The sequence below is a fragment of the Mercenaria mercenaria genome, chromosome 9, assembly GCF_021730395.1.
Source record: "Mercenaria mercenaria strain notata chromosome 9, MADL_Memer_1, whole genome shotgun sequence".
Classification (NCBI taxonomy): domain Eukaryota; kingdom Metazoa; phylum Mollusca; class Bivalvia; order Venerida; family Veneridae; genus Mercenaria; species Mercenaria mercenaria.
The window spans coordinates 69,047,769-69,061,520 of record NC_069369.1 but is presented as its reverse complement, the minus strand read 5'-3'; the positions used below and the strand labels follow the sequence as shown (position 1 = coordinate 69,061,520).

Sequence of the window (13,752 nt, the reverse complement as noted above, 5' to 3'; positions counted from 1 at the left end):
TATTTAGAAATATAAATTTCCATTTTTTAATTAGAAAAGCAGGTTTGTTTGAAGGCTAGATTAAATATATAAGAGCATACTAACTGAAATATAGCAGCCATTTTGAAATTCAAGATGGCCTCCACACTGATGGCCGAAAAAATGTTACCAATTGAATTCTTAAAAAGTATCACATAAGCTTTCATAAAAAAAATAACTTTTCAAAATATAGGGAAAAAAATTACAGGATTACAATTTGCCACAGACTGGTCTGTCAGGCGTAGTGCTTGAAAGGTCAAGGTCATCTGGCGGGCTCGACATGTTGCCCGTAGGCATCTAGTTTATCCATGCTGTCCCGATGTTTGGGAAAACAGTGTAATTCAAAGGCAAACATTTAGGATCATTTTTCTTGCCTACCTGGTTCAAACTATACCACGATTACAAATCCTGGCATTATGTATATAGTCTATGACATCATAATAGGTTTAGTCCTTATGTGCGCGGAAGCTTTGACAAGGTCAGACAGGAATATCTACCCCTGGCATGTGACAAACTACTGTATACTTTCCCCGCCAGGAAGACAAGAACAATAACTTCACACTGACATCTCATTTATAGGCCTAACTAAACTAAAGGAACCAGCGTGGGTGCCATCTGGTCTAGTCGCGTAATGGCTGCCAGGTATTTGAACACTAATTTTTCACTTGGCATGGCAACAGATGTCTAAATTGAAGCTAGTTTCTGTTTAAATTTCATTGTGGATGTATTTTTGACATTTTGGTAGGAAAAGTGGGAGATCAGTTTGTATTTGGTGAAGTGAAGCTCAATTTTAGTATGAGTAGTACTTCCAGGTCACGGCAGTGTGATTTTGATGTCAGTTTACAGTAAGCAAATGTGACCAGAGAAATCTCTCTTAGAAGATACATGACCCCTACTTATCTCTTCATTTTACATCAGTTTTATCATAACTCTTTAAAATGAGGTAAGGATTTGTTCTCTGAAATGGGTCTAGCTATGTTTGGTAGCTTTTGATATAAGGTCAGTTTTATAAAGAATATATAGGGAAAACTATTTAGCTTATTGTGACCTTATAAAGACCAGGGGCCGTATTCATAAAGTATCTTAAGTATAAGTATAGGAAATTGATTATTCATTTATGTATTACTTGGGTAAGAAATTTATTTTACTTAAGTATATTTGATATTCATAAAACAACTTTATAAGTAATTCTTGGCTTTCATTGTGGACGAAAACATTAAAAATAACAACATTAATTTCAGACAGATACAACATACACAATTATGTTTAAAGTGCTTTTATCTGAAAAACAACACTTTAAACGTACTCGCTACGCCATTTTGTTTTCTGACTTAATTCATTTCTTACGATTCTTAAGTTTAAGCTATTTTATGAATAGGATTTAAGTTTTTTACTTAGACTTTAGCTGAAATCACCACAGACTTAAGTAAATTCTTCAACTTAAGTCAAAACTTATATTTAAGATGCTTTATGAATACGGCCTGGTTGGATATTATTAAACGAGGATTGTTTTGCTCTGCAATGGAAAAGATTTTACAATGTTCAGCGGGATTTTTTGTTAATATATTACTAACCTGTAAAATAATGTTACTTGTTTGTAAGTTTTTTATTGTGTGCATATTGTCCGATACATTATTCAAATGATTTCATTTCAGGTAAAACCTTTTGATTTGGCATAAAAATGCATAATACGTGCTTTATAAACCTTGTTGTCAATGAAATGAATTTTCTGCGTTATGACACTTTAAGGCACTATTTGCGATATTTTACAAAAACTCTAAAGGTGTATGTACCAGTAACAAGGTATCTTAAATGAACTGAACTATCTACTTGCTTCTTGCCATAATCAATTTCTCTTATATGACATCAAAACTAAAGAAACAATTTGTTTACATTTAAATTCTTAAAACACTGAACTAATTTTAGTCTTTCAATAATTTGGTAAGCTATGTGAATTACTTAAAACATTTTCTTTTATGCCCTTTTTACAATTTTACAAGTTTTGTACACAACATGATAGCCTGATTTATTTAAATTCGAAGAAAGCATTTACGTTACCTTATACGTGACGTCTTTTTGTTCTACAGTAATGGTTTTCTATCATTTTGACATCCCAGAGCCAAAGGTAGGACTTGAACCAGCTCATCTTCAATTACTTTCACAATGAGATTGTTCATTATGTATAATTCATTGAAATGATTACGTCTCATGTGCAAAAGAGAGCTGCAAGGGAAATATCTGTGATTGAAACTGGAGATATTTATGGTGTGCCTTATTCTCTGAAACAAGATTATTCATTTTTACAGCTTGTATAAGATCATGTATAGGTAAAGGCATTATTCTTTCATATGTGCTTTTTACCCATTTTAAAATTTCTAACCAGAGAAAAGTATACTTGAAATGTTGCTCTGTGAAAATACAAGATATATTTCAATCTAATACTTTGATAATTCACTGAATACTTGAAATAAAGATATTTTCCTGGACTGTTTGATGAATGGTCGTGACATTCTAGCATGTACCTTTCTCGAGTTTGTTCATATTATTCGCTCGACCGGATGTTTCCTGATGAACATTAAATTTATATGCGTCAATATGTAAAACAATCTAATTACAGCGCTATATACAAAGACTCACCCCGGCGTAAATCAAAGAGTCCACACCTTTTTACTCAGGAAATATTTTATTCTTATTTAAAAATCGAAGTGACAGTCGAAGAATTTTGCGGTCATTTAAGAGTCTATCAAATGTTTAAAAGCCTGTTTAGACGTTGTATTTATACTACATTCATATATTTTTAATGTAAGATAACTCTACTGAATAAACATTTGATATTAAAATTTACTTACGGTAAGATTTTTTACTTATTTCTTATTAAAGAAAATTAACGTTTTAATACAAAGGTGAATAATATATATGTCACAGGCATTTTATAACTTTAGACATTTTGTATAATGTCTGAAATTAAAGGCATTTTACATAATGACTAAAATAGTTGGTCATTATGTAAATTGCCTAAAATGTAAAGTATTTTGTATAATGCCTAGAAAATCAATGGCCAATTTAAAATATTGCCTGATAATACTTCGGCAATGTGTTAAATTGTTAGATTAACTGTTATTGTAGTAAAGTTTATTAACTGGTATCGATAGTATGTATGATTTTTCAGGGGAGATTTCATGTTCATAATGTAAAATCACATTATACAGTAGTTTCTAGTTCCAAAAAGAGTGACATGTTCAGTGCTAGACAAAATGACACAGGCACAGATTGGCATGTCTAATGGACAAAAGTCTACACTTAATTTATTTAAAAACATAGAGAAAACAACAAGAGTGTTGTATGGCCTAGGCCGAAATATGATGAAGTTGTAGCAAAACTTCTCCCTGGAAAGAAAACTTGTGCATCGGATTATTATCACAGTCAAAAGTAAGTACGCTACTATTTTGTATTTACCTAAATAAGTATAAGAGTAAGCTTTGAATAGTATTTTATACCTAATCACGTTCAATACAATAAATACCTCCTGTGTTGTATGGCCTAGGCTGAAATATGATGAAGTTGTAGCAAAACTTCTCCCTGGAAAGAAAATTTGTGCATCGGATTATTATCACAGTCAAAAGTAAGTACGCTACTATTTTGTATTTACCTAAATAAGTATAAGAGTAAGCTTTGAATAGTATTTTATACCTAATCACGTTCAATACAATAAATACCTCCTGTGTCCCTATTGTCTGTCTGTCTGTCTGTCTGTCTGTATGTCTGTCAATACGTTCGTCCTTCCATACGTCTGTCAACCTGTCTACTCTTACATCAATTTATCTGCTTTAGAACAGTAATTTTTTCAGTCACTTGGCTAAATGTTAAGGAGTTAGTGTGTATGGGTGACTGCATTTTGAAATTATCGAATGTATTTTATCGTCAGATGTTCTTCAATGTGGAGACATAGAGCGGTTTGTGAGGAAGAAAAAGCAGGAATCCGATCCAGTTTTGTATTACGTCTGTGCCGAAGCCATGTATAGCATCATACAAAACGCACATGTCGTTACTGGACATGGTGGTCGTGATAAAATGCTGAAAGAACTGGCAATATGTATGCTAACATAACTAGGGATGACATAGGCCTTTTCAAAGAATTATGTGAAGAGTTTCACTGAAAAAGAGAAAACTTGCCAGCAAAGGTTATTAAGCCTATATAATTTACATTACATATTATTTCAAATAGGTAAGTCAAAATAATTGTATGTTACACAGCCGCCTGAGGCTTCCCTTCGCTTTCGGAAATTTTATTGAGTACACAATAACTATATTTGATCTTGCTATTCATATGAGAAGAACATTCAATGGCTGAACAGAGGATATGACAATCGGAATAATAAATATATAGAAATGAAAATTTATGAGAAGATCCTTTGCAACCAAGCAAAATGATAGCAGAGTCGGTTTGGTTGAGTCTATTTATTAGAGGTATTGGATAGTGCCCTCACGCCCCTAGCACCGGCTTAACCAGAATTCTGTTACATAGATATTGAATGGCAAAGGACCAAACATATAACAACACTGAATCAAAGTACGGAGAGACTTTTTACGGCCACCACAGGGCACTTAAAGATTGTTGTTGTGATAGATAATAAACTCTATAATATGATCCTGTGGAAGCATAGAATGCAACCAAGCAAAATGATATGCAGACTCGGTTTGATCGAGTCTGTTCATGAGAGGTAACGGATAGTGCACCAGCCACTCCCCTCACGCCCATTAGCACCAGCTGAAGCGGACTGGCAGCAAATAACAGATGAGATGAGAATTTTAATGCTATTCAAATCGACGCTTTGACCGTTATAAACCACATATTGTCATTGTGTGTAGTCTTCCGTTAGCCGAGATATCCTGTAGAAAAGTTTAGATTGAGTGTGCTTCGGGTATACTAGTGATCTTCTTAAAAATACTTTTGTTGACCCTAGATGACCCATACGCGCATTTTTTTCATCACAGACGAGCATCACCTAAGAGACACCATATCAATGATCGTAACTTCCATTTTTAAGGGCGTCACTTATTAAAACATATATTGGATGAGGATTTGGTATTGGGACGTCCAAGAATCTGTTTTGAGGATCAGTAATAAAGACAAGAAATCAAGACAGATCTTTCCGGGCAAATGAGTGACAATCAATTCGATTTTTGATTAAATATTTTAGAAAATAAACGCAGTTGCATTTCCTTAAAACATCTTTTCATCTGAACTGTGTTATGTTTTAAAAGAGTGACATACATAACCGCAGAATGAAGAAACATTACTATATTGTCTATTAAGAATAATATGCGCATTGCAGTGATTAGTTACCTGCTTTTCTGAAAGTCGAATAGTCTAAGGTAAATATGTCATGATTGACAAAAAAATACTACCGAGATTCTAGCGACACTTTCGTATAAGAAAACTATATTTAAAGAAATGTAACCATAAGTAGGTATTAACCATTACCCTGCTAAGTTTCTAAAAAGGAATGTTCCATTATTCAATTTGGACAGTATTATTTATTATTCGAAGGAGTGTTCAATGAAAATTTATTGATTGAATAGCGAACAAGGCAGACCATTATCTTGGTCTGCACTGTTTGCAAAGGCAAAATCACTTGCCGCCAGCAGGCTAAAGGTTAATGACTTGCATCAGAATATAGTCTACTACTCGTACATTGCATTGAGAGAATATTTTAAATAGTTTTTAATATACTACATTGATGAAATTCAATTAAAAAGAACTGACTAGAACTCACTGAAATAAACTATTTTGGTTTTCTCATGGCACGGCTTAATTGTTTTGTTCCCGTTTACTAGCTATGAAACGTCTTGGTGAATTTCGAAGAAAAAATCTAAATTTTCTCAAATAATGATGTTGTTCAATAGTTAATCTAAAATAAATTTACATTAAACAAAGGTTGCACGAGAAGCAACTTGCAGTTTGCAATTTGCATGTAATCGTACGTTTTAATCTTTGTTAGACAGGAGAGCACGGCGTTTAGCCAAAATACGTGCACGGTTATCTTCTGTTTAAACGTGCACTACTTTGAATTTATCTCAATAAATAATGCATTGTGCATGCATGCCAGAATATATACATTATGTAGGTGCCTGGACATGTGGAGACACTTAAAAGCCTTTATGAAAGAAATCAAAAAAAGCTACACTTTTGGACAGCTCCATTGTCTTTAAAACTCCCCATTTTCAAAGAAATATTACATATTTTCGTTTTGATGCATTTGCAACAATATCCGAGTGCTGAAATATCGAATAACTAGATTAAACATCGTTTTCGGGAATTCTGAAAATTGTTTATTTTATGGAAATCTTTTTAAGGGGGACAACTTCTTATAAGCTGTTCAATTTTTATGTAAAACAACTCTTTCTTTCTATGATATGGTGATGTTCAAATTTCAAGAACGTCAAATATCCATCGAATCCTTAAGTAGATAGCAAACACCAAAATTTCATTTGAAATATACTATTACACGTCGAATCTACAATTCGAACCTACACGTCGAATCTACACACCGTATCTACACGACGTGAAACACTACATATTAAGAAAGCTTTAGAGAATGTACTTTTCGTATCAACATTTAACTATTTCAATCTAGGCGGAAAACATATGCTAGTATAGCCAAGTGTTTGATTGCTAATTTAACAGTGCATAAGTTACAATAAGTGTCCTTACGTAGAAGGTGCACATTTTTTCTCAAGATCATGAACCAGTTAAATACAAAATTACACTGTCCAATGGCCTATTTTAAAACAATAAAGTTGTATGAATATCTGACTAGAAAGACAGCTTAAAAGACTTTCTGCCTCGTATATTTCAACTTCATTTTACATGCATATATACATATGATACCATATACTTTGCTACTTGCACGATTTGCCAGTGACTAAACAAATATTTTTAAAACAAATTGAATACAAAATTTTGATAAATGTTAAATGGAGTTCAAGTTTCAATGTGTAAACCTCATAGAAACGTATCAAAATTCTGATGTAACGATGAAAGTGTTTACAATTAAATATGTGTCTCTTGATATTTGTATAAATGGTAGTGACTCAATCTTATCCATTTATCGGGTCTCTTCCTAGACAAGTCACAAGTCTGATAGAACAGAACGGAACAGAACAGATATTTAATCAAGTCGTATGCATATGTTAATGGTCTGAAACGTAAGATTTCTGATCAGGACTTCTTAGAATTCGTAACTGAATATGATTTATTATTTTTCAATGAAACTTGGCTTTCAGCGAAAGAAAATACTAACTTCGATATAAATAATTTCTGTTGTGAGCGTATGACGGGAAATAAATCTAGAAATACCAAAAAAGGATGTTATAGTAGAGGTATTTCTTTTTACTTTAGGAATAAACTTAAAAATCATATAAAAAATTTTGACAAACACCAGAGTGGAATAGTTTGGGTTAAACTCTCGGCAGAGTTATTCCCCTTTAACGAGAACGTTTATTTATGCCATGTATATATACCACCATTTGATTCAAAAATAGTGACCTCATTAGATATTGATTTATTCGATCAGTTAGAATTAGACATAATTAAATATGATTGTTTAGGAAACGTATACATTTCAGGATATTTTAATCTGAAATTCCTTTTGAGGTAATTAAGAAAAGAGTCATTGACAACTATTTACAAAAATGGTATTCTGATATTAACAACTCCAATCGGTTACAGTCATACCGTATCTTTAAAAAGGAATTTGTACTAGAAGAATATTTGAAAGTACTTACTGATAACAAATATAGATTTGCTTGATCAAGATTTAGAACTTCGTCACATAATCTTTTGATAGAAACTGGAATATACAATGATACTCCGCGAGAAAAGAGACTCTGTAAATCGTGTAATATAAATACTATAGAAAACAAGTACCACTTTTTATTAGTATGCCCGATGCACCGTGACTTAAGAAGCAAATATTTTAAGAAATCATTAAATTTGAAAAATTGATGTCATCAAAATCAAATAATGTTATCTTAAACTTAACGAAATATATATATTTTGCAACAAAGAACCGTATTTCTTAGTCCCCTACCTACATTCAGTCTGAAGAATATATGTAATATGATGTACAATATACGCTATTAACTGTTAGTTATAAAAATTATAACGCTCTTCCGATATTATTTTTGTAAAACTTATCTCACTTATTTAATTTGTGCATTTTCGAGAATTGTAAGCGTAACCTGCTACAATTTTCTCCCAATTATATTTCTATTAAATATGTTTATCATTGAACATTAATTTTGTATAGGCTATAAGCATATGTGTTATGTTTTATGCTGAATAAACTTTTGTATTGTATTGTATTATATTGCATATACAGCATACTGAAATTACCAATACAAAGTAAAGAATAAAGCATGCATAGTAATAACAAACTGGTTCAATATCACATACATGTGTCAATTTGTAAAAATAGATTCATGTAATTATAAGTAATTATCATGTACATGTAATTATGCAATTATGCGAGAGTGTTTCTCGTGCACGATTTAATAGCGAGCGTAGCTCGCGAGCATTGGCGAAGCCAATTGCGAGCCGTAGCTCGCTTACGGCATGTGTAGGCAATATAAAAAGGTGTCCAATGGGCAAAGTGATGTAGCTGAAAAAAAATTTCCTCTCGTCTGGGCGCCGCCATTTTGGGTGCCGCCATTTTGTTCTACTTCCGTCAAAGTTGGGAAAATTGTTTTGTTTTTTTTAATTTTATATTTGAGTTACAATCTCTATGTTCATTAGGTGTCTTTATTTTTAAAAAAAGTTATGGTATGGAAATAATTTCAATTTTGCTTTTATTTTACAAAGTGCGTGTCCCTAGAGGACAGGTGCTCACAGAAAATGCTTTGTTGGCAGTGAATACAGAACTTCATTTGATTGCTGAATATTATCCATCACTCAAAAATAATGCAAGAAAGATTTCCAGTGGGTAGAAAAAAGTATGATTTTCTTTTAAAAGATCAAGCATTGGCCAGAAAATGGGATAAAATGTCATAAATAAGCATAAAGCCATAAGAACGCTACAAACAGGTAATGACGTCACCGTGACACCGGCTTTCCATAAATTTTGCAACGTATGATATTCGCTGTTACAGGTACAATGACACTAAATTTTTGTTTCTTTTCAAGTGAATAGGTTCTCGGAATTGTTTTAAGCAGTGAATAGTTTCTTTGCCGTTTAAGCTACGCTCGCTCAGAGGCTCTGCCTTTTTCATATTAACTCCTTCTTGAAAGCTTTTGTTAGATATAATGCCACTTTATGCAATAAACCTTTGTTATCTCTGATTGTAATAGTTCCACATACTTAAACATATTTGGTCTCTGTCTGTAATATCTTGGAATATATTCTGCTCGTATTTCTGTGAATGCATCGCACTCTAATGTAAAGAGAAACTCATCTTCAATCTTCTGATAGATACTCGTATATTTGAACCTATTACATACTCATTTATAGCGAGCTCAAAGAGGAGAATCGAGCTTTACGGTAACGCAAGTATACTTTCACACTCAGTGGTGATGGATTTGAAAAGTTTCGTCGGAAGTTTTAAAAAAGCGCACCCTAGCGGACTGGTGCTCACAAGTACTTCTTTCCGGAGTGAAAACAGAACTTCATTCAATTGCTAAAAATCATTCATCACTCAACAATAATGAAAGAATGATTTCCAGTTGTTTGAAAAAATATTATTTGCATTTAAAAGATCAAGCATCGGCCAGAAAATGGAAAAAATGCCATTAATAAGCAGAAAGAAACGGGAACGCGGTAATGATGTCACCGTGACACCGGCTCCCATAAATTTTGCAACGTATGATATTCACTGTTATAGGCATGGTGACGCTAAATGTAGACTTTTTCAAGTGAATAGGTTCTCCTGAATTCTTGTGACTAGTGAATAGTTTCTTTGTGACAAATAAATCTTGCATAATATTTTAAGATAAATCCGATTTCTTTGAGCTCGCTTTGAGGCTTTGCCTTAGTTCATATTAAATTCCGTTAAATTTCAATGGAACCTGAAACGTCAATATTTTTCCATACTGACGTTCAAATTTCATGTCGGGTGTGTGACGTCATTTGTGACGTCAGTTTCATGTAAGTCATCGCGTTTGAAGGTTATTTAACTACGACATTTTCAGTTTTACGAAAGCTTAAGCTATTAGGCCCATAATAGAGTACCTCCTTTTTGAAGAGTATTCAATTCCTACCATAAACCTACTTTGACTGCAATTTTCAGGGGGGCGTAGGTTCAAGCCCCACTGGGACCAACTTTTTTTCTCCTTAATTTTCCTTTCTTTCTAGTAAGTTTTTATTTCTTTCAAGATTTGTTATTTATTTATTGTACAAAAGTGGAAAAAAAATCATTTGATAAGCGATTTCTTGCTGTTCAAAGTGAATTTACCTCTGAAACAGAAGGAGTAGAGTTAGACATCTTTAAAAATACTAAGTTACATGCGGTAAAAATTCTCTATTTTGCCTTCATTCTTACGATTACATATTGTGGAAGAAATGAAGGTAGGTTTTACTTCTGCCCCAAGGTTTTTTTAAATGAAGTGAGCAAAATTCAAAATAGACCCGCAGGATTCGACTTTATTTTTTCAATGTTGGAGTTGGAATTCTGTCTCATTAAATCCGTTTACTCGAGGCACCCTAGAAAAAAATGATATTGGCAGTTTTTATTTTAAGTTTTGAGATTGTTTACCAATAGTTTGATGTTTCTTTCATAAAAAATAATGGAAAAATGAATTCTCTGCAGACGTTTTGGATAAAGGCCACCACTTTGAAATTTGTCTCTACTTGAGCTTGAGGAATATCATAAATTACACAAAATTTATAAAAAAAAACGGCACGGTAAAAGTTTTTAAAAATTTGCAACTAAGTACGAAGCACGGTCAACTGTAAGAATATACCAAGCAAATGCCATTTTTAAAACATTACTATTAGTACAAGGGGCCTAATACCTTAATTTTATATCATAGATATAATAAAAATAGGTATAGATGCGCATGTAATAAAAATAATTTTAGATTTGCGTCGAGAACTATGCAGTATACGTTCTTGTGCGGAATAGTATTGCGCTTCTAAATTCACACAATTCTATTTCAGCTGCAGAACTCATGCATATTTCCCGATACAAATGTATTAACCTTTAATAATACACGACTGTAAACTTTTAAGTGTAAAGAAACCATAAGTTTCAATTCATAAAACTATAAAAATATAAACGAAAGTTACAAAAGGTGTATACAAAAGGGTATACAAAAGTTCTATTTATACGCTTCGAAATGTTACACTGAAACAATAAAATCATCAAAATTAAATATCTATAGTTTAATAAATCTATCATGTAAAGCAAGCTCCATATTAAGTTTATACAAATACAAATACTTTAAACCTTTTGTCTGATGATCTCCGGAATATTGTTAGCATTGAAATATAGATATTTGAGTTAAAGATGTTGAAGCAAAAATACGCATTATAGTAGCCTCATTCATGCTTATTTAATAAAATGTCTTTGCACCAGACTTTTGCAGTTTTCATAATATATTTTCACACTTGTATATTGTTCTTCTTGATGTGGTGAAACTAAATATACAAGTATGAGATAGAGATATTTACAAATGTTAAAAAGAGTCCTATAACTAAAGATACTTTCAGTTGTTTTTTTTTTCTTTTTTGTGAAAAATGTGTCGCGTCATTTCCGATACAATGAACTGATCAACAATTGCAATGGCCAAGATGGAGTCAAAATAGTACTTCATTTTTATAAGTCTATAATTAGCAGCTGGCACTTATTGATCTGTCATTGATATCCTTTTTCATTTCCAAACTGTGCTTCGAACGTCACTTCTTTTGAAAAATACCCTTCCTTCAGTGTTTCCATTATATGAACAAACAAGTGACCCCATGCCTCCGATACTTCTGGAGTAAACTGGTCACCCATACAGCGTTTCCATTGGCACATGAGCGCTTCATAGAATATATCAAAATACTCCGGTTTGAATCCCGTGAATCGCTTATGTTTTTGTCCGAGGGCAAACAGGAATTTGCAAGATTTGTTATCTTTCTGGTTATATTCGTCCAAACTTTCTACTACTGACCCGATTGCGTTGGCGAAACGCGCTCCATGTGCCTTGATGTTCACATTTCGTGCAAGTTGCGAAGGTCGAACATTTTCTACAGAAAACAATACTTTTACCTCTGGACACATATCAAATATTCTAAGAAACAGTTGTAAACCATTTCCCTGCAAATCGTTGGCTAAGGTTGGCCATGTTCGTCGCAATGTCTGCCTTTCCGCCGGAGTAAGTTCTTTCGGATATTTCATGGTGAATGTTACACGTGATTTCACTGAATCCTTCTGTTTGCTTAATTGTCTGCACGAATGTTTCGTGTACGATGTGGAGTGTTTGCATCCCATTGTTTATTCGTTGCTTTTTGCAGAAAGAAATATGGTTCGCATATAACTTTAAAACACACCATAAAATGTTGGCATATTATCACTGTTTACATCTAAATAAATTCCACATATACAGATTAATGTAAATACATTCCCGACTTTACACAACAGCTCATTGTATGTATTTTGAATTCAGACGTTTGAGGAAGTATTTCTTGGTTTGTATTTGAATAGACATTAACTTTTATACAAAAAAACAACATCAATAAAAATCAATCAGTTTGATATTTCAGCTGTCTTAAATATCTTTATCAAGTTATTGTTTCCGTAGATCTTCTTTTATCACCTATCATTTGATTGCACTATTTCAATCGGTGATATGATCCAAAAAGGAAAAACAATGATTAAAACGATTCTGAATAAATCCAGTAGTAACAGTCTCATATTGGCAACTCACATAATGCATAATTATGTTCCCCCAATAAGATGTTTCTACCAGTGCGTGAATGATTGTCTGTTATCGTCAAGCAGCTGACTCTGTTCCGATATTTGAATTTCAGTAAAACATCGGCATGTTCTTTATCAAACACTTTAACAACTGGCTTTCCGATATAGTGCTTAATTCATAAATTTTTATTTGTATGTTTCTTTTTTTTTGTTTTTTCCCATTAAAATATTGTTAACATTTGGTGAATGGCTTGGCAGTCAATAGCAAATACTATCACCACTTTACCAAGCTTGAACGTTATACAATAAGGATACAAAAAAGATATTGCTTTATTACTCTATTGTTTTGTTTTGTTTTGTTTTGGTTTTTGTTTATTATGAAGTACTTCAGTACCTTTTGAGGTTCGAACTATTTTCTGACGTTCACAACTTAATTTTGTACAAGTTTAACCTGAATTTATTCAGATAAATTTGGCTAGATCTATGGCAATTTCTCACTTTGAAAAACGTTTAATAGAAAAACAACAACATTTTACATTCTGTTATGTAATTAATACGTTTCCTAATTCTAGCTTGACTTTGACGAAAACTTTCTTAACAATGCAATACTAAGGTCTATTATAATTCTAAGATTGGTCGAAATCCAAGATTGAGCTCGAAACGAACGACCTCAGTGCTGAACTGCGAACGGTTAAACATCTCAGCCGCCGCTTCCAACTACATTCTATGTCTTTTCTCGATGAATGAAAATTCGCACAAACCGCTGCAAATTAAATATGTATTTAAGTTTCTTTTTTCTGTAATATTCAGTGTTTTCATTTCTAAAGGAATGAAACTGAA

General features: G+C 32.6%; 1 protein-coding gene across 1 annotated transcript; it reads right to left on the bottom strand.

Annotated features, from left to right (window-relative positions):
• Window positions 1–11,314: 11,314 nt before the first annotated feature.
• Window positions 11,315–13,036, bottom strand: LOC123548091 (hemoglobin subunit beta-2-like). Its single transcript, XM_045335325.2, has one exon. It carries the CDS (start codon window positions 12,484–12,486, stop codon window positions 11,869–11,871), a length of 618 nt encoding a protein of 205 aa, XP_045191260.2. The 5' UTR covers window positions 12,487–13,036; the 3' UTR covers window positions 11,315–11,868.
• Between the last annotated feature and the right edge of the window lie 716 nt (window positions 13,037–13,752).

What these genes read in the sequence shown, in the direction of transcription:
- LOC123548091 (XM_045335325.2), bottom strand. Translation starts at nt 12,486, where the DNA reads ATGGGATGCAAACACTCCACATCGTACACGAAACATTCGTGCAGACAA.